Source organism: Phacochoerus africanus, chromosome X, assembly GCF_016906955.1.
Source record: "Phacochoerus africanus isolate WHEZ1 chromosome X, ROS_Pafr_v1, whole genome shotgun sequence".
NCBI classification, from domain to species: domain Eukaryota; kingdom Metazoa; phylum Chordata; class Mammalia; order Artiodactyla; family Suidae; genus Phacochoerus; species Phacochoerus africanus.
The window spans coordinates 8,323,094-8,344,562 of record NC_062560.1 but is presented as its reverse complement, the minus strand read 5'-3'; the positions used below and the strand labels follow the sequence as shown (position 1 = coordinate 8,344,562).

At 54.2% G+C, this 21,469-nt stretch overlaps 2 protein-coding genes across 6 annotated transcripts in view; one reads left to right on the top strand and one right to left on the bottom strand.

Annotated features, from left to right (window-relative positions):
* GPR143 (G protein-coupled receptor 143) overlaps positions 1–593 on the top strand; it is a 34,406-nt gene extending 33,813 nt beyond the window's left edge. The window contains exon 9 of the mRNA XM_047765412.1: positions 165–593. Coding sequence (XP_047621368.1) covers positions 165–259 — 95 coding nt within the window. The 3' untranslated portion in view covers positions 260–593. The remainder of the gene's footprint in view (positions 1–164) is intronic.
* A 3,453-nt stretch (positions 594–4,046) lies between these two features.
* TBL1X (transducin beta like 1 X-linked) overlaps positions 4,047–21,469 on the bottom strand; it is a 244,773-nt gene continuing 227,350 nt past the window's right edge. For 4 of the 5 annotated variants that reach the window (XM_047764411.1, XM_047764410.1, XM_047764413.1 and 1 more), the window contains 6 exons: positions 17,664–17,785; positions 13,139–13,213; positions 12,625–12,752; positions 10,764–10,929; positions 8,137–8,238; positions 4,047–7,256 (listed from right to left, as the gene is read on the bottom strand). In XM_047764411.1, the coding sequence (XP_047620367.1) occupies positions 7,230–7,256; positions 8,137–8,238; positions 10,764–10,929; positions 12,625–12,752; positions 13,139–13,213; positions 17,664–17,785 (620 nt within the window). In that variant the 3' untranslated portion in view covers positions 4,047–7,229. The other variant, XM_047764412.1, reaches the window with a different exon arrangement.

Below are 21,469 nucleotides of genomic sequence, written 5' to 3'. Positions count from 1 at the left end.
ATTGCCTGAGATCATCCCGGAGGATCTGTTTTGTTCTTTGGGAAGATAGGATCAAATGCAGGTTAAAGTACCACGTACCTTAAAACACACACGCATTTGGGAAGCCCGTGAAAGACCGTCTCAGACGTGGACACGTCCCAACGTCTCTCCTCTTTTCTCTCCAGGGTCCGACGCCAGCACAATTGAAATCCACATCACAGGGGTGTCCCGCAACGGAAATGACGTCGGGTCGGTTCCGAAAGCCCAGGGAGACCTGTGAGAGGACGAGCCGAGGGCCAGCCCCCGCATTCCTCACCCTTTGGGTTCCCGCCTTAGGTCACCGCAGTGCCGGGGCGTCGCACCCCTCCAGTCTTCCTCTCATCACCTTTAGAGCTATTCCCCGGGATCTTCTTGTGATGCGAGAGAGATCCGTAAGCTCGGGGATGGAAGGAGGATTCCTTCGAGACCGAACACTCGGCAGCTTCTGCGGACGCTCCGTTGACATCGCTTTTTAAGATGTGGCTGTGATGTCAATATCAGACCCAGTAATAAACGTTAATAAAGTGCGCCAGACCGCCCAGCCTAACCTGGGTTCTGGCCGAACAACACCTCTAGGGGGTGCTCTTGAGTGAGTCAGTGATGATGCTCAAAGAGGGAGAGAAGCCGCAGCACGGGCGCGCGCTGTGGTGGCTGCGCGGCACGGTCCTCGTCGGCCACCAGGGGGCAGAGGAGGGCAGGCTGGTTCGCAACCTCGCCCTCGGTCCCTGCAAAGTTAGCCATGGCTCAGTTAAGACGATCCTTGGATCCTGACTTCGGCTCATATCGTTGTCTAGGCCTCCATCTTTCCAGTATGGAAAAGATGTTGAAATCTATGTAATATATGCACATATGTATGTTACACATGCATCGTCAGAGAGAGCTGTCCTTCCGTTTCCGTGGGAGATTGGTTCCAGGACCCACACACGGATACCCAAACCTTCCGGGTCCGCATCTGCGGGGCAGGGGCGGGGTGCGGGGAGCGTATGGGGCCGACTCCATGTAAAATCTGCATATTATAAATATATACAGGCGCATATACATATTTGGGGCAAAAGTCCCGTATGCAGCATATACTAGAGGCACAAGCTACCTAGGTAGGTCCACTGAAGAGCAAGACACCATTTCCTCAGGCCACTGCGGTCAGCTCTGCCATGGGACAACCCCCCCTTGCTTATCCCGATTGGGACTCCACTTCGCTCTAGAAAAGGCGTCCAGGATGCTTCTGGATTTGTGCTTTCAGAACCACATGGCCGCAGATGGATCCTAGCATCCTGTGACTGTGACCTTGGTACCCCGGGGCTGTGCCTTCCTATATATGGACCAGCCACCTGACCCGGTGTCCAGGAGCTGTGCAGTTTGTAGCCTTTCTGGGTGGCATCTGCACCCCTAACCTCTGTTGACCATGTCTCTGCCCCAGCACCAGAAGCCCTCCCTGAAGATCCCCCCCCTGAAGGAGGCACAGCCCTCCCTCCCTCCCCCAGAGCAGAGGTGCCGGCTGCTCGCTTTCCTGGCTTCCTTGCAGCGGAGCAAGGCACAGGCCTGGCACACAGCCAATCAGACACGTGCCCCAAGTCTTTACGTGGGAAGCTGGTACCCAAGGCCACGGGCCGTGCAGAAGCACTTCTGGGTAAGGGTTGGCAGCTGGCACATCTGCTGTGGAAGGCCGCCTGGGTGTGCTTTTAGAAAGTGGTCAGCCCGGTAACCCGTCCCGCATCAAGGTGGGGGCAGCTCCCAGTGCTCTCTGTGCCAGGTTTCACCTGCATGGGCCCCATCCTGTCGCCTGACTCGGGCTGTTCCTGTCTGCACCCCTCCAAGCCTGCTTCCCCAGATTCCCCACAGGTGCCCAGTATCCTCCTCAGTCCTTCTCTTTGGCTTCCATTCGGCAGAGTCAGGTTGGGAAGCTTGAAGTGCGAACTCAAGCTGATCTGATTATCTGGTGAAAACGAGTGCTCTTAGTAAGTGGAGAGCCAGCATCTCAGCTGCCAGGGCGGTTTGGACTGGGATGGGAGAGTGACACAGAAATAGGCATCAGAGACAGAGAGAGTATCAAGTCACTCCGGGGAAAGCCAAATGAATAAATGAGATGACAGGCTTTAACCAAACCACTGCCCCCGGCTGCCACCAGGGGACGCGTCATTACTGTTTTGTAGCCGGTAGATGCTATTAAACCTGGGGTGCTCAGGGAAAGAGCTAGTACAGCAATGGGGGTGCAGGAGGTACTGAAAACAGGAGGGACCTGGGACCCACGGCCAGGAGTTTGGACATAACAGGTGTAGCGGGAGTGTCGTTTGGGTGGAAAGACCAGCCTGCTGCTCTCAGGAGGCTTCTGTGTGATTTTAGGTTGTTGGTCAGTTTATCAGATCTTAAAAAAAAAAACATTTCAGGGAGTCTCCTTTTATTTCCCCTCTTCTAGAAAGACCTTCCTCATTTACAACTGTGTCATTTCTGCTGGCCTTTCTCTCAATAGCTTTGCTCCAGGATAACTACATTCCGTTCTCCAGAGTATTCACTTCAAAAATCCTTGCCGCCCCCACCCCTCCGCCGGCCTCGCAGCTACGCCCTCCCCACCCCCCACCCCCCGTGACAGTCCCCTTCCCTCCCCCATTACAGGCCCCCGCTCCCCCCCATCACGGGTTCCCTCCCCGCTCCATGCTGCAGCTCTCTCCCCTGTCACAGTCCCTTCTCCCCTCTGCCCGGCTCCCCACGTGGCCCTCGGGGTGGGTCCGCGTCCTGCCTCGCTTACCTGGCAAGCGGATGATGACACTTTGGTGAAAAAGGAGTCAGACTGGAAAAAAAAAAAAATTCCACCCAATTCTGAGTTTTTTGTCAGAAAAAAGTACACACCTGCTTCCCACCCCCTCCCACCCCTTTTCATGCATCTTAAGAGGTGACTTTCAGGCTTCCACCAACAGGGACCAACACCAGTGACCACAGGTGCACAGAACCCACCCGTGACTATACAGCACAACCTCCAAGATCCTTTAGCAGCAGCGCCCCGATGTGGGCATTAAAAAAGTTCTCTGCTCAGCGAGTGGACGTATAGATTCTCTAAATAAATACAGTGGGAGCCTCAAGGGACAAGACATTTTGAGAGTCACTGCAGCTAAAGCTTCCATGTGTCTTAAGATGAAAGTTAGGGAAACCATGGACAGTCTATGTGGTCTCAACGCAGTTCTGCTCATGGTACAAAGGAACGCTTTGAAGCCAATAATATGCTACCAGGATTGTCCTGATGTCACCAGGGCCCCATCCTGTATGCGTCGCTCCCAGGCAACCTGTCCAGGCTGTGCTGCTGGCCACTTTGTCTTTGCTGTAAGGATCTCCCCAGGGCCTTCCTGTGGCTTTAGCAGCAGGGATCAGGTGCCGCTCAGAACTTCACTCTAAATCCACCGCCCACCATGTGGGAACATGATGGGTCAACCTGGCAGGACTGACAGAGGAGACCCAGGCGGGGCTGTACCCCAGACAGCCTGGGGCAGAGGAGGCAGGGGGACCCCAGTTCTGGGTTCTCCCAGCACAGGGTTCAGTTGGGATTCGAGGAAAACGGCACCACAGCCTTTTTCTGTGACTCACGTGTGCAGCCTGTTTGGCTTCCTGCCTCCCTATCACGGGGACAGCCATTGGGTGACATCCGTCAGTTGACTAAAGTGGCATAAATGGACCTCGCGCCAGAGTGTCTGGTACAGAGTGGAGTCAGTCCCTGTCTCCAGATGCCCGTCTGAATCGTACACAAGCCCCCCGCCCCATCCTAGGACTTGTTCCCGACTCCTCAAGGCTCCTCCTTGAACTCACGTGTTCAGCAAAGCAACTCGTTGACCAGAGAAAAGCTCGATTTCCTTCCTACAACAGTCATCCGGAAACAAAGTGACTAATTAAAAAGCCTGCTCCCTTCACAGGGCAGCTGGGCCCCAATGGCCTTTGCCTCCCCACCCAGGGCGGCCCTGGACGGCGGTCCTCCCATTAAGTTCCCCTGGAGAAAAGGCAGCGCTCCTCCCCCCCAGGACGAAGAAAGCGCGTCCACCAAGTTCTCTATCAAAATAGAGCAATTTATTCAAGACACTGAATATGATCTGTTGATTCTCTCTTGAAACAAATGAACTACGACACACGAGGTGATTCTTTTTCTTGGAGAGCGTGAGGGTGAGGGGAGTGGAGGGAGAACAGAGCGGGGATGGAACGGAATCTGGAAGATGCGGACAGAGGAGCACATCTGGCTGTACGTCTGACACAGACAATAAAAACCGCAGAAGCCAGAATTCAAAACGTCGGTGAGAGCGGCGGAAGGAACAATTCTGCATTTGACAAGAAACACGATTGAATAAAAAGAAAAGGTGGAAGGAGAGGTTAAAAAAAGAGAAAAGTAACGAGGAACAAAGCAGACCCTTAAGTTTGACAAAGTGCACTTTACTTGGCTCCAAGATCTATTTTGAGAAAGACAAAACCAAGGTCGAGGTCTCCGTGCGTCGCGCGGGGCCGACGTCCGGGGGGCGGGGGCGTTATCGTTTCCCACGCGTGCAGGACGAGCTCTTGTCGCTCCGAACCCCACTGAAACCTCCGGGGAGGGTCCTGGTGTTACCTCTGCGTTCAGAGCCGAGGTTCATTTGGTCTCTGAGACTTAAGCATTTCCTCCCGACTTATAAGCGCTGTAGATGATATCCAGGACTAACGGTGCCTGGGGGCGCCGCTGGGGACAGTGACGCAGCTGCCGCCTGCGCGCCGCTCGGCTCACGGCTGGGCTGTCGTCGTGTGCAGAGCGGGGACGGGTTCAAGGGACGCCGGCTGCCTTCTCATCCTCATCCCCCCGGGGCCCCCAGGAGGCTTCTTCCTGGGCCGGTCCGGGCAGCCTGGCACGCGGTCGGTTGGCTTTCCTCAGCATTCGTGCCGGGATGGAGCCCACGCGTCCTTGGCCTCACAGCCCCGGCCCCCACCCGCCGGTTCCCAAGTGGCTCCGGTTCATCAGGAGGCTAAAGCCGGCGCACCTGCGGACCCTGGCTCCCCGAGCTTCCCGCGAGGGTCTCTGGCGAACCCCTTGGAGTGCGTCCCTCGTCGGCTCCCGTCACACACACAAGCGGTGTCAGCCTGGCCAGCTCATGCTCTGCGGATGCGACCCATCTTCATTTGGCGAGAGGTCCACTTGGTGATGGTGGAGGCGCTGCACACTGCCTCCCAGGCCTCGTCCCTTTAGAGGGCAGGAAGCCAGCGATGCATCCGGGGCTTCTGCGATCTTCAAAGCTGGGGGCGGAAGACGCCACGCAGCTCCGACCTTCTCGCTAAGCCTTTCGCGAACAGCCCGAAGCAAACACTCCACTCGTCCGTCCGCAGAGCGCTTTTTGGTCTCAACCGACTGGGCTCGAATGGCGCCCAGGTCCACGGAGCCCCATTCCTGAGCCGAGAGCGATGACGGCGCCGGCTTTCGGAGCTGGTCTGGCGCGATCCAACCTCTGTGAGTTCTCCGAGTCCTGCCCGGCCCTGCCCTGCCCTGCGGCTCTGTGCTCCACGGGTGGACGCCGCCGTTGCGGGCCGTCCTGTGGCGCCACTGGGCACACGCCCGGCTGCAGCCTGCCCATCGCCAGCCCCGTGGCCCCTTCCCGACCCCGGGCGAGCCCAGGGGCCTGGCCTGCCCACCAACCCCCCCACCTGAAAACCTGGTCAGCGTCGGGTGAGGACAAAGACAAAGGCCATCTGATCCAAAGAAACTCCTCCAGGAACACAAAGCCATGTTTAATTTCATAAAAAACAGTAAAAAGATTCATTTTTTTTTTTAAAGCAAATCTTTCTCCTTGCTAGAGAAAAACTATGAACACGGCAGAAATGATTAGCGATGCTGTACGTATGGAATCCACCTTCGGGCTGGAACATCTCTCCCCGTGCCTTTCGGTCGCTGTCAGGCCCGGTGCGGTCCCCAGCCGCTCCCGCCAGCTCTGCCAGGCCCGGCCGCGGTGCTCCGGGCGGGCGGCCCTCCCAGGAGTGGCCCGACGGCCCCGCCGCTCCTTCGGGGAATGGTGCTCGGGGCCGCGGGCACCCTTGGCGTTTCGCTCCTGCCGCCACCGCCGTCCACACACCCCAAGAGACGCCCAGGCCACCTCTGAGCCAGAGAAGCGGGGGTCCCTCCCTGGCTGTGGGCCCCACCGCCGGCCCTCTTCCACCCGGAGTCCTGGCCGCCCTTCCCGAAGTTCAGGAAAAGCGATTTCGACCCTGCCTGTGTCTTAACGTTTTTTCAAAATATGAATCACACAAAGCTCTCTATGTCTGATGGCCATTTTAGGATTTTAAAATTGTTTTAACACAAAAATATTTTTTTTTTCTTCCAAAAATACTCCGGGCTCTTTCTCTTATAAGTCACTTATTATTATTTTTTTCTCCTGTAAAAAGTCCCCCTGCCCTGCCTTCTTACATAAAGCACTTATTAAATCTGCCACGAAAGTGCCCTTGAGACCTAAGGTGGGAAGCAGCTATGGGGGGGGGGAGCTGGGCCTCAGAGATCCCGGCATCTTCCGAGAGGCTGCCTCTAGGGAAGGGGAGCTGCCAATCAAGACACGAAGGAAGGAAAGAGGCTACAGCAGGAAAAGAAGCAACGAACCCCAAACAGTTACTACCTCAGACCCCAGGGCCCCAGACGACAGGACTGCAGCCGGTAGAAAAACCACGGGACAAAGATTCTAGAAAATAGAAAGTGTTGGGATTACAAAGTCGCCCATTTCATCGGTACAAACTGGTCTTTGAACATCCTTGTGAGAGTAACTGTAGTGTCCAAATTCTTGGGAAAAAAAAAAAAATACCCACCACGTGGATGAGTGTCTTTCCCCCCCTTTTGGTTTTATCACAGCATTTTTCTTTTTTTCTTTTTGGCACAGCTTGCTGTTTGTTTTGTTGTTTTGTTTCTCTCCTCTTAGCCATCAGAGCCTGTGCTGGATGGCTGGTGCGCTGTCTGGCTGGTGGCTTCATGCTTCCCGGGCTGAATGTTCCAGGTGGAAACCGTTCTTTCCCTCTTTGATGTGACGGTGTGTGTATGCTTTTGTTTTAAACTTCTTGATGAAGATTAGGAAAAAATAGACTCTTGTGGCCAGGGATGAGCTGATTTCAGAGTATACTTTAACGTCAAGTTCGAACAGTTTGGAGCTGATGGAATTGTGTTTGAAGAGTTACTACAACCCCACAGGTTCACTGCTGGTCCATGCGAATGCTCTTCTCGTTTCTAGGGTATTTCACGTTTACTTCCGCAGATCTAAAACGCACACCTGTGAGGCAAGAAAACACCTGTTATCTTTAAAATCAACCCAAGATGCCTTTAGAGCAGGGGACAGTCCACCGCCCAAACTTTATAAAGATTTATTGGCACACAGTCACGAGGGGGCAGAGAAGCCTAATGGCTAATGTCTGAGCATCTGAACAACGAACCCCAGGCAAACAGTCCAGAGCGGAAGAGCCAGGTCAAGGGCAATGCTAGGAGCTGATGGGGTAGCCGTGGCCGCGGGCAGGTGTCACAGACCACACACATGACAACCCAAGCCCGAGCACACATTGGACACGTGGCTGGCTAGCCCGCTGCCCCCTGCCTTCCAGCTCACGGCAATTCTAAATGCAGGCATGAATCAAACAGCTAGATGTCTCAGGGGACCAGAACGGGGCAAGGGACCCGGGAGACTGGAAGGTCATGCCTCTCTCACCAGACAGACGGCGGGCTGGAAGCACAAATATGGAGCCCAGACAGGAGCAAGCGTCTTGGCCTCGGCCCCTGGGCTACTTGGGGCCAGTCCTGTCTCGGGTGTGGGGCAACCTGGGCACTGCAGGAGGTGGCGCAGCAGCCCTGGCTCCACCCACCACATGCTGGTGGCCTTTACCAAAGCAGTGACCCCCCAAATGCCCCCGGACACTGCCTCATGTCCAGAGAGAAGGTCATTCTGGAAGTGGTGAAGAGACGGCCACTCTCAGATGTGGGGCTGACCCAGTGGATGCAGCCCGAACTCTCCTCCACCCAGCGCACACTTGCCGGGCGCTGGCCATGCCCCTTGGAGACGCATCACAGCCCTGGGAGCCCTGTGAGGACGGGCTCTGACTCTCAAACTCAGCCCTCGCACCCTCCCCGCCTGCCCCCAGCAAAGCCCAGGTGCCGCTTACAGAGCCGTCGGACGCGCTGGCGCCCACTTTGTCCCCTCGGGCGTTCCAGCACACCTCGAAGATGCCGCCAGTGCCGCGGTAGCTGTGGACCAGACTTCCACTCTGCAAAGCAAAGCCGTCATCATTCACCATGAAACGGGGTGTGCAGGACACCGACGTGGTCCCCGGCACGTCGTCACAGACGTTTTCAAAACAGAAGCTCGCGGCGTTTTCTGTAAGCGCCCTGGTGGCTGTAGAAACCTGTCTCCCAGACTTACCACCGTGGACCTGCCCAGGTCACACCTCCCAGGGTCACTGCCAGCCTGGGGAGGGCGGTGGGGAGACTGAGGCAGGCCCAGCACATGGTGGGTGTTTTTATGTTGAGAGAAAGCATCCATCAAGATGTCCCAAAGAGTTCTGTGATTTACAGAAAAAGGGGGACAGTGCCTCGATGAGCTGCCGCCAGCACGGCAGGCAGCACCTAACCGATGACGTCATTTATGCGTCCATCCATCACTCCCTTCCGCAGACAGACACCTGCACGTTAACCCGGGCTGTGCGCTTTCTGGGGCTCCTGCCTAGGTTGTGAGGCTCGGCTCGGGCTGGTTCCACCTGAGGGCCGCTACTGACGGCCTCGTGCTCGCCGAGAAGACACGGTTCATGGCAGGAGGTTTCCGGGGAGCCCGAGGTCTCAGTGGGCCTTGGCGCCAGGTCAGTTAAGGTGAAGGCGGCTCATGTACAACCCCCACCCCTGGCACAAGGGAGAAGCAAGGTCAGCTAGGTGTCAACCAGGCCAGAGAGAATCACGAACGTGGGTGGAATTAAAATAGGAGAAGAGGGAGTGCCCGTTGTGGCGCAGTGGTTAACGAATCTGACTGGGAACCATGACATTTCAGGTTCGATCCCTGGCCTCGCTCGGTGGGTTAAGGATCCGGCATTGCCATGAGCTATGGTGTAGGTCACAGATGCGGCTCAGATCCCAAGTGGCTGTGCCCGTGGTGTAGGCCAGCAGCGACAGCTTCGATTAGACCCCTGGCTTGGGAACCTCCATATGCCACGGGTGCAGCCCTAGAAAAGAGGAAAATACAAAAAGACAAAAAAAAAGGAGAGGAGAAAAGAGTGAACATTTAAAAAAGGAGTTCCCTTGTGGTGTAGCTGGTTAAGGATCTGGCATGGTAACTGCTGTAGTGAGGGGTTTGATCCCTGGCCCTGGAACTTGCACATGCTTCAAGTGTGGTTAGAAAAACAAAAAACAAAACAGGGACTTCCTACTATAGCTCAACGGGACTGGCAGCATCCCTGGAGCACTGGGACGCAGGTTCGACCCCAGGCCGGGCACAGTGGGTTAAGGACCCCATGTTGTGGCTCAGTTCTGAACCCTAACCTGGGAACTCCATACGCCACAGAGTGGCCAAAAAAGAAAAAGGAAAAAAAAAACAAAAAAAAAGAGGAGAAAAAAAAATGAAAAAAGGAGTTCCTTGGTGGCTCAGTGGGTTAAGGATCTGGCATGGTCGCCGCTGTGGCGCTGGTTGCTGTTGAGGCATGCATTCGATCCCTGGCCTGGGAACTTCCTCTTGCCACAGGTGTGGCAAAAAAAATTAAACACAGGAGAGGGGAGGCCTCTTCACCCATCCTGAGGTCATACACGAGGGGCCACCAGCCGCCTGCAGGGAATTCCAGGCCCACGCTGCTGTTACAGGAGAGCATAGAGCTGGCCGCCCCACGTGACAGTTATACCCGCCCCTCGCTCCTGTGCCCGCCTACTCGGCATATTTGGAACTGTCTCATCCTCAGGTGTGGCCAGAGACACCGCAGGGACTACCTGCACACAAACACCGTCTCCTTTCACTTCTCTGACAGGATAACCCGATACTGACATTCCCTCTGCTACCCAAACCAAAAACACTTCCCTTCAAAAAATCAAAACGCTGGGAGTTCCCGTCACGGCTCAGCAGGTTAAGAAACTGACTAGGAACCATGAGGTTGTGGGTTTGATCCCTGGCCTCGCTCAGTGGGTTAGGGATCTGGCGTTGCCGTGAGCTGTGGTGTAGGCTGGCGGCTGTGGCTCCGATTTAGCTCTTAACCTGGAAACCTCCATGTGCCGAGGGTGTGGCCCTAAAAAGACCAAAAAAAAAAAAAAAAGAAATCAAAATGCCCTGACAATAGCCAACAAACGTGGCCCCTACTCTGCAACGTGCTCCACGGAGAAGCCTCAGGAGCCTGGGGGGCACGCAGGTGGTCAGGGCTGGCTGGCCTCACACCAGACGGCTGGTCCCCCGCAAAGCTCGAAGGCAAGGACCCTTGACCCCGACCTCAGTAGCCACGGGGGAGCACAGTGGCTGGGAAGGTGCCTGGGTTATGATTTTCCAGCATGACTGCTTGTGCCCCAAGAGTTGGCGGCATTGGGACAGTTTCCTGCCAAGGGCTCAGAAGAAGGGACAGGAGTGGACGGGTGTCCCTTGCAGGGAGACCCACAGGCAGCAGGTGCCCAGCTGTGGCCCGCCCACCCACCCGGGGAAGCGGGCTGGGCCGAGGTGGCCCCCAGGCACGGCTTCCCCAGTGCCGTGCTGAGCCCGCGGTACCCAAACGTGACCAAGCGGGGCTCCTCTCGGAAAGGACCGGCCGCAGTCGCGGGGCAGGGGGCTTACCTGCGTGTTCCAGATGTGCACACACTTGTCAAAGGAGCCACTGGCCAGATATTTGCCATCAGGGCTAAAAGCTACACTATAGACGGGTTCCTGGTGTTTGGTGAGCGTGTGGATGCAAACGCCCCGCTCCACGTCCCACAGCCGAACCGTAGAGTCAAACGAAGCGCTGCAAAGACAGGAGAGGAGCGTCACCGCGGAGGTTCGCGGCTCCCTCGCGGCTCCCCGAAGAGGCCGGACCGACGGCTCCTCCGTCCCCAGCGCCTACGTTTCCAGGGACAAAAAGCAGGCTGGCCCTTTCTCTTCTCAAAGGTGACACAGGTCCCCTGAACACCAAGCCGCGGCCGTCCAACAAACCTTCCCCTTCTCCTGGAGCTGTGATTCGGGAAGAAAGTGGAGAGCCGCACTCATTTGTTTCTGCATTTCCCCAAGACACGAAGGATATACCTAAGTCTGCACTCACTCCGTTTTCTAAAACGCTCCCACAATTGAAAGCACAGCATCCATCGTCGCCAGCTCCAGTAACGCCGAGAGCCGTGTGTGGGAAAATAGCAAACTGACTGAATAAAACTTTAAAACCAAGGCAAATTAAAACACAATCACATCCAGACATACAATCACACCCCTGGGAGCTGCAATGTTTTAGTCACTTCCACGTGTAAAAGACCAGGACACACCGCAAAGCTGTTTCACCTGGCGCTCCTTCTCTCTGCAGGCACTGCCAGGTACTGGCACGTGGCATTTATGCGTGTCATCTACAAAGCTCATTTATTCCCGGGTACTATGGGATCCAAAAGCACCCTCCAAGTCATCCAAAAAAAGATTATCATGTTCTACGTTCGAGACACTGCTGTGGATTTCTGGAGAACCACTTGAAATAGTGTAACTGCCTTTGTATTTTTCTGGTTCAGGCGCTCAGCTAATGCAGGAAGCCCTTCCAGTGTTTTCTAAGAGGTGGCCTTGGGTGGAACACTTTTCAGCAGCAAGAGTCCTCGCTGCCGGGTGAGGCCACGTGCCCCACGGCAAGGACAGGGGGCTCTCCCTCGGCAAGAGGAGGGCCGTGCCCCCTCCCAGCACAATCCCATTCTCTGCAGCTACACAGACCCCCCCCCACCGCCGGCCACTTCCTCCCTGTCTCCTGGCCCTCAGGCTGAACAGACACCCCTGTTTCGTGGGATCATGATTTCCAGACCCCTGGGTATCCTGGAAGTCACTCTCAGAACCTCTTCAGCCTCCTCGTCTCAACTTTATTAAAAAAAAAACAAAACAAACAAAAACATCCACTGTCACACTGGGAGTGGAGCGTTCCACGCGATGGGGCATCGGGACCAGGCAGTTCCCGTGACCGCGGCCCAAGTGACACGGTTTTGGGGAGGCCACGGGGCCCCTGAGAACCAGCTCCCAATTCCGGGGCTTGACTGACTCCAGTCCCTCCAAAGCAGGCGTCAGGCGTCTGAGGGGTTCGCCGTATCCATGGTCAGGTCAGATCTGACCTGCAAGGCAGCCAAGGAAACGAAGCCCAAGGGCCAAGCCGAGTCGCGTCCTTTGTCCGTCGTGATAGAAGCCTTCGCCAAAGCCAAGTGCTGGCAGCCTCGACGTGTAACAACTTCTCTGACCAGCTTCGTGGTTAAGAGATGCCTTCCCTCAAGTGAGGCAGCACGTGGCACCATCTGGGGGCCCTTTCAAAGCGAGCTACCTCTTCGTTTACTTGGGAAGGCCGTAAACACACTTGCAAGACACCTTAGCTGAGGTTTCTGGTGTCTCTGGGCAGGACTAACGTTTGCCAGCCGTGCTGCCGGCTCTGTCCCCGTGAGCGCAGCGGCTTTTAGGACCGAGTGGGGGCCGAGGGCCCTCTTGGTGTTACCTTGCCAGCATGATGTTGGAGTTTGGGTTGCTGGTGGCAGGCCCGGTGGGACTCCACTTTATGGTGTAGATCTCTTTGCTGTGAGCTTGCAGGTCATGGACACACGTATCCTGCTTCATACTCCAGATCTAGACAACAGATGGGGAAGAGTGTCAGCAGGGGATGGTGCAACATCATTCCTCCCGGGAGCGTTCACTAGGTGTCTGGCCCTCGGGAAGCTCACTGCCTCTGTGTGTGTGCGCGCGCGCGCACCTGGCAAAGTGGCAGGTGCTGCCCAGGCAGAGGGGCCGGATGGACGCCAGGGGGCGCCCTAAAGCAGGCCACAGGAAGGGAAGAGCCCTTAGCAGGCTCTTGACTGACAAGAGGAGTTAACTGCAGGACATCTCTGCTGCAAAGAGGAAGAATGGCAGAGGCTCACGACAGATAACCGGCTGGAGAAGCAGGGACTATTAAGACCCACGTCGAGTATGGGGTTGTCTGCGGCCACACGGCCCAGCCTTGCAGGCTGCTTTACCTTTAATGTCATGTCATCGGAGCAGGACGCTAGCAACATCCCAGAAGGATCCCACTTGATGGCATTGACCTCATTCTGAAAGAGAGCAAAGGGTTTCCAAAATAAAGGCCTGGGCGTCGTAACACCATCCTCCAGTAGGGGGCAGGAGCGCGCCATCCTCCAGAGGCAGAGAGGCATTCACCCTGAATGCACCCCAGACACGTGCACACTCCCGCTTTCCTTACTGCGCCCTCTTCATTTAGACAGAACGCACGGTCACATTCCATATGTAACCAGCCACCTGCATTGGTATTTCTCCAAGGAAAAGTCACAACCAGGAAGGGAGCCAAATGAATTTACAAAGAATAAGGGCAGCCCCACAACCCCAGGGAAGACCATGGATATTTTAAAGCGGACTTGAAAGTCATTTTCCTGTGCACTTTTGTTTTGTTTTGTTTTGGTCTTTTTGCCTTTTCTAGGACTGTCCTATGGCATATGGAGGTTCCAGGCTAGGGGTCTAATCGGAGCTGTAGCCGCCGGCCTACACCACAGCCACAGCAACGCGGGACCCGAGCTGTGTCTACGACCTACAGCACAGCTCACGGCAACACTAGATCCCTAACCCACTGAGCAAGGCCAGGGATCGAACCCACAATCTCATGGTTCCTGGTCAGATTCGTTAACCACTGCACCACGACAGGAACTCCCCTACACACTTTTACTACAACAGCTACCCCCCCCATCTAACTCTCAAGACATTCCTCCTTTGGTGCTGAGGGGAGGAGGAAATGCTAAGAGACAAGGAGTCTGATGACCCAGGCCCAACACGATGGGACCTAAGCACACATCCTCCGCCAGGCACAGGTGAACAAGGGAGAGGGGACACAAGGGGTCACTGTTAGGAACACACCCAGAGGAGAAACGAAATCCTGCAGGGGTGGCGGGGCCGAAATCCAGAGCAAAGAGCCAAGTGAACAACGCACGGCACCTCAGCACACGTGGAAACTTCCAGCATGCAGGTGTGGGGGGCCACAGGGGGGGCAGGAAGGAACGAGGCTGCCAGTGCCAGGGCCAGGGAACCTGGAGGCTAAATCCCGGAGTATAACGGCAAATACATGCTCCCCACGGGCGAGGGAGAAGGGGACACGGGTTTAGGAAGATGTCACCTGCAGAAAGTGGAGCGGGGGGGAACGGTGTGCCCAGAGGAATGAGGGGAGCCAGGCACGGGGGTCTCAGGCCTCCTAGTTCCAGCAGGGAACTGTTTCTATTTCCTGCTGCCCCCACCCAACGGTTAACTCACTTCACACTTGTAGCTAACTTCCCCGTCCCTCTCGCCCTCCTAAGGGCTCTGGTTCGGATGAGAACTTGCACGATCAGGCTGCTTGCTAAGGTCACTGTGTTCTGCAGGGAGGGAGAGGAGAAGCGACAAGGCTGTGTCTGGACTCCATGGGGTGGAAGGGTGATGGTGGAGGGTCCCGGGGAAGGAGCGGGAAGGGAAGCCGCAAGTCTAAGGAGCCCGCCTGCCCGCGGGTGAGCTGAGGGGACGAGGAGGTCAGGCTGCAGGGTGAGAGCACACAGGGAAGCGAGCCCCGCAGGACCCCCAGGAAGCTGGTGTGGGTCGGGGGTGCAGCCTGGGCCAGGCTCAGCCGAGCGAGGCAGAGGCACCTCAGGTGGCCCAGACTGGAACTGCTGGCTGCAGAAGCCCAGGGTGGACCTCTGAGGGCCTGGGAAGAGGGGGCTGGTCCCCCCTGACTGTCCCCAGCCAACCAGCTTTGATCTTCCAGGGGGAGCATGACCTTCCACTCCCTCATCCTGCAGCCAAATCACGATTCCCAGGAAGCATCCGGAAGTGGCTCAGAGGGTCTCAGGAAGAAATGGGCTTTAGCTCCTGTCGGGTGCAGGCTGAGGGGTTGCAGTAAAACCGATTTAAAGAGCCAAGGGGAACAATGGTAGTCCAGTCCCAAATGGGGCAGTGGGAAAGTCACAAAGACTTCCTAATCTGTTTCTCCTTTTGGGGGCTGCACCTGCAGCAAATGGACGTTTCCAGGGCAGGGGCTGAGTGAAAGCTGGAGCTGAGGCCTATACCACAGTCACGGCGACACCAGATCCGAGCCATATCTGCGACCTACACCACAGCTCATGGCAATGCCGGATCCTTAACCACTGGTGGAGGCCAGGGATCGGACCCACATCCTCAAGGACACTAGGTGAGGTTCTTAAACCCGGTGAGCCACAGCAGGACCGCCAAGACTTCCTGTTAAAAGCTCAGGGACAGTTTAGGATTAGAGAAGAAATAGAAACGCAAAGAGCAGGGTCCATTTGTAGCCACAATGAGACGTCAACAGGACAACCGGTCCTGTGCGCTGAAAGCATCTTCTTTGGGAAGCAGGGACCTATAGGGATGGGAGCTGGAAAAAGTAGGTACTAAAGAGACAGGCAAATGCCAAGGTCATTGCAATCGATGTCAGTGAAGTTAGTGGCAAGGGATGCTGTGAGAGGGCCAAGGGGGGAAGCTGTGCAGGTGGGAGGTGCCCAAAGGCAGCAGGTCTTCCAGGAGGAAGGGGTGGGGGGGGACACCAGAGAGGTCTGCTGGGGGAAGCAAGCCCTCAAGGGCTATGCTGAAGAATTTGATGAGACAGACAAAACACCAACTTGAAAAGATGCACGCGGCCTAGGGTGCATACTGCACGAGTCACAACAACCAAGACCCACTGACAGAGGAGTAGACAGAGATGTGGGACATATATATGATGGAATACGACTCAGCCACGAAAAAGAATGCAATGGCCATTTGCAGCAACGAGGACTTGGAGGGTATGATGCTGAGTGAAGTCAGTCAGACAAAGACAGATATCACTTATCTGAGGAATCGGTAATACCAACTAAGGAATGTAACAAAAAAGAAGCAGACTCAGCTACAGAGAACAAGCAGGTGGTTGGTGACCACTGGGGGGACAAAAGGGAGAGGGGCGAGAAGGGGGCAGGGGAGTAAGAGGTACCATCTGTTACGTGTTAAATAAATAAGCTATGAGGATCCACTGCACAGCACAGGGAATAGAGCCAAAATTTCATAATAAGTATAAAAAACGGAGGATACTTTTTTAAAGATCGTGCATCACTGTGTTGTACACCTGAAGCTTATATAATCTTGTAAATCAACTACACCTCAATAAAAAATAATGAAAAAAACAATTCCGTAAGAATCTGGCTGGTGTCTGAGCTTCTTGGATTGAGTGTAGATCTTTGCCAACAAATTCAGGAAAATCTGGCCATCATTGCAAGTAAGTTTTCTGTTTCTTTCTCTTTACTCTGCATTACACACATGACAGAGGGCTTCATATCGCCACATAGGTCATGAAGCCTCTCTATTCATTTGTTCAGTCATTTAACAGTCCTTCAGACCAGCTAGTTCTACGATCGCTCTTGTGCTTCACAAAAGGTATTTCTGTAATCTCTCCATCAATAAGATTTTCATTTCGGACACTGTAGTCTCAGTTCTGAGATTTCCATTTGACAGAGTTTTCCTTTCTCTGCTGCTATTCCCCATCTATTCACTCATTACAAGTAGCCTTTCCTTTATGTCTTCATAATAATAGCTCCTTTATTTATTTATTGAAGTATCATTGATTTACTATGTTCTGTCAATTTCTGTTGTACAGCAAAGTGGCCCGGTAAGAATAGCTGCCATAAAGTCCTTCCTGCAAAATCCAACAACTGGTCCAACTCTGGTCCTTTTTTTTTTTAACTGCTTACCCAGGTGGGTAATGCGTAAATCAGCCTACCCCCTGGGATAGCTCCAACAGCCCAAGCAGCAAAGGGCTGCTTAACTGGTCTGCATTACAATACCTGTTTGTTTTCCATTCCTTTTTCAGCTGCACCCAAGGCATGTGGAAATTCCCAGGCCAGGGGTGGAATCTGAGCTGCAGCTGCAACCTACACTGCAGCTGTGTCAATGCTGAATCCTTAACCTACTGTGCCACAACAGGCATTCTCACAGTATCTTTTTTTATTTTTTTCCCCCTTTTTGGCTGCCTCTAAGCACATGCAGTTCCAGGCCCAGGGGTCAGATCCAAGTTGCAGGCAGTTGTGACCTAATGCTGTAGCTATGGCAACCCTGGATCCTTTAACCCACTGTGCTGGCTGGGGACTGAACCTGTGTTCTGACACTGAAAAGATGCTGCTGATCCCCAAGTGCCACAACGGGAACTTTTTCCACAGTATCTTTTCTTTCTTTTCTTTTCTTTTCTTTTTTTTTTGGTCTTTTTAGGGCCGCACCCACAGCATATGGAGGTTCCCAGGCTAGGGGTCGAAAATCAGAGCTGTAGCTGCTGGTCTATACCACAGCCACAGCCACACCAGATCCTTAACCCACGGAGCGAGGCCAGGGGTCAAACCTGCATCCTCATGGATGCCAGCAGATTCATTTCCACTGCGCCACGACGGAATTCCTTCCACAGCATCTTTTAAACCCAGGCGTAACGCGTCAGCTCCCACCTCCCAGCACATCCTCACGACCCTGAGCCCTGCAACCAGCACTGGCACTTACTGTGTGTCCTTGGAAGGTTTTGACGGGGCGGTCGCAGCCGAGCCTGCAGACGTGAATACACATGTCCGTGCTGCAGGAGGCAAAGGTAGTGTTGTTCTGCCAGTCCACGTCGAGAGCGGGGGCTGTGGGGCAGCAAAGGGGTGGGGACATGTGCATTTACCACGTGTGCCCAGAGGCCAGTGGACTTAAAGTAACAGCATCGTCAAGAAGCCTAGCAACACAATAAAAAAAAAAAAAAAAAAAAGCACTTGCAGTGTCCATGTGGCCTCCATGCCTCACACACCTGAAAGACCTGCCTTTCACATCTGCAGGACTGACCAGATGCATCCAGACAGAGACCCGGGGACACTTTGTGTGTCCTGGGCACACAGAGTCTCTTGCTCCCTGGGCACGGGTGAGACAGGATGGGGGGAAGCACGCAGCTGCTCCTACCCCTTCCCGCACCCACGGTGTCACTGGAGGTGGGCTGATTGGGTCTGTTCTCCACGGAGAGCAGAGAGAGGAGAGGAACAAGATTTCACAGCCTATGCAGGCGATATCCCCACCGAAGAAACGCCTGCAGCACAGCAAGGCACCCTACCAGCTGGAAGCTGCTTACAGCTGCCAGGAACCCTGTCAGGGGACTCAGTGGCCTTAGGGTGGACACCGTCTCTGGCTCCTGGGCCCTTCTCAGGGGCCCGTGGCTCCAAGACCTCTGTAGGGTTTGGGGGACGGGGCTGGCCCGCCTCCCTTCTCCAACCTCCCTAGGAGACTTGTTCTTCTCAGCACCCTTGTTCTCTCGGGCACTTCCTTGCTCGGAGGATCAAGTCCTGCAAGCCTCCCATCAGCTCTTCATCAACTGCTCCATCTCTGACTGTGTCTCGTGCGTGTTTCTTAAAGACAGGCCAGCCCTGAGTTGGGAGAGGAATCCAACTTGCTCAGGATACGCTAAGTCAGATTGCCCCTTCCTGTTTGCCATGTTCCTTTTCCTCGGTTTGGGGCCACACAAGAGTGGCATGTGGAAATTCCCAGGCCAGGGATTGAACCTGCACCGCCGCATCGACCAGAGCTGTTGCTGAAACAACACCGAGTCCCTAACGCGCGGAGCCAGCAAGGGTCCTCTGTCTTCCATCTTTAAGTAAAAGGTGAGCCCTGCACCTGCGTCTGCCCTCTGCGACGTCAGCAACGGACCCCCTCAGCTCCATCCCGGCACAGAGCGTGTGGGTGGCAGGGTTTGGCCAAGAGGCAGCACTGGCTTTTTCCCTGTGCCTCTCTCTGTCACCTCCCCACAGAGCGTTTCACCACAGCCCCATGGGTCCCGAGGAACAAAAAACCTAGAGCCACTCGGTCGCTAGGAGGATCCTGGGGCCAGAGAGCCAAGCCCACAGCTGCTCTTGGTTACAACACTGCACGAGCCAAACCACGAACTCCTGGGCCGGTCTCTGCATTCGGACGTGCAATCAATTCGCCTGGAAGAGGGACATCCTGTTGGGAGGTTCAGGGGATGTGGCCGGCGCCTGGCCATAAGCACTAATGCCTGCTGAACCTTGCCACCTAGACGCCTACAGGACGCTCTGGACTCTGGGGGCTGTCCCCCTGCCCCCCACCATGAGCTCACCATTCAGTGTGGGGGACTGACAGATAATGGGGCCCAGCTATTCTGAGGGTCCCTCGCGTGGCCACTGAGGCTTGACAGCACGATTCCAGGCACAGCAAGATTGACTTTGCTTTTGTTTTTATGCTTGAATTCTGAAATGCTTGTAGATTTCCAGGAAGCTGCAAAGATATTACAGGGGGGGTCCCCCATGTACCCTTCACCCCGTGATCGCCTTTTATGGCCCCGCAGTCCAACATCCAGACCCAGGGGGGTGATGGGTATGGTGTGTGCAGGGCTGCAGTTTCACTACATCAGGCAGCCAGGATCCAGAACCGCGTTGTTCCAGCACCACAAGGCCTCCCTTGTGCCACTTCATCATCATGCCAGCCCCTCCTGGAGCCATCCCCACTCTGATTCCACATCTAAAAGCTCATCATTTGATATAAGAGTCTCTCTCTCTATATATATGAGATTGTTTTAAGTTGTTGGTCTCTTAATTGCAAGTTCATCGCCAGTGTCCTGCATTTGTACCCACCTCTTCTCACGATTTCTGATTTTGGTGGTATAATTGTGCATGGATGATTTCGTATCTTTACTGTATATATACTTTTATTACTGGTGAGCCTTGTCATTTGTGGCATTTTTGTTTCCGGTTGCAGCCTTTTCTTTTCTGCCTAGAGAAGTTCCTTTAGTATTTGTTGTAAGGCTGGTTTAGTGTTGCTGAATTCTCTCAGCTTTTTGCTTATCTGAGAAGGTTTTGATTTTTCCTTCAAATCTGAATGAGAGCCTTGCTGGGTCAAAGGAATCTTGGTTGGAGGGTTTTTCCTTCCATCATGTTAAGTATATCGTGCCACTCCCTTCTGGCCTGCAGAGTTTCTGCTGAAAAATCTGCCAATAACCTTACTGGGGTTCCCTTGTATGTTATTTGTTTCTTTTCCCTAGCTGCTTTCGATATTTTCTCCTTGTCTTTAATTTTGGTCAGTTTGATTAATATGTTTCAGGGTGTTCCTCCTTGGGTTTAGTTTATATGGTGCTCGTCAGGCTTCCTGGATTGGAGTGAGTGGTTCCTTTCCCATGTTAGGGAAGTTTTCGGCAATTATCTCTTGGAATATTTTTTCTGTCTCCTCTCTCTCTTCTTCTGGCACCCCTATAATACGGATGTTGGTGCGTTTCACGTTGTCCCAGAGTTCTCTGAGACTCTCTTCATTTGTTTTCAATCTTTTTTCTCTTTTCTGTTCTGCATCTGTAATTTCCACTAATCTGTCCTCCACCTCGCTTATTCGTTCTTCTGCCCCCTGTATTCTGCTGTTAGCTGCTTCTAGTGAATTTTTTTATTTCAGTTATTGTATTCTGCATCTCTTCTTGTTTAAGTTTCATATCTTATACCTAGAAATTATCATGCTAAGTGAAGTCAGCCATACAATGAGACACCAACATCAAATGCTTTCACTGACATCTGGAATCTGAAAAAAGGACAGAATGAACTTTGCAGAACAGATACTGACTCACAGACTGAAAAACTTATGGTGTCCAAAGGAGACAGTTTGGGGGGTGAGGGGATGTGCTGGGGTTGTGGGATGGAAATCCTATAACATTGGATTGTGATGGTCATTGTACAACTACAAATGTAATAAATTCATTGAGTAATAAAAACAAACAAAGAAAAAAACTCATCATTTGGAGATTCTTATATCAATGGCACCAACCAGCATGACCTGCGGAGACTGGCTTTTCTTTACTGCAGCAGAACCTGCCTGAGATCCCTCTAAGCCGGCGTGCATCATCCAGCCTCCAGAGAGCCTGCTCCTGCTCATGCTTTGCACTGTCCACCGTCAGGCTCTGAGCTAAGGCTTCCTGCCCTGGGTGACGGAGGGCGCCCCCATCAGGCCTCCAAGGAGAATGGCCATTTCTCAGGTCAACCCGTCACATGCTGAGGAAGCTGTGCCTGCAGTGCTCCCCACCTGCACTTCACCTTGGAAAACAGCACCCTTCCTTCCCTTCCGCCTTGGGCAGGCTCTACCACACGCCCAACTCAAAAAAGCAAGTAACTAACACCTAAGACTTTTGAGCCAGCGACGGCACAGGCCCACCTCGTGGGCAGCAAAATTACAGGCAAGACGCTCTCTCGGGACAGAAGAAAGAGGTGTCCGTGGGATGGAAAGCCCTTTCACGGACCTGGGGAATGCTCTGGGGAATACTGCAGGAAAAAAGTTCTTTTTATTATAGTTGA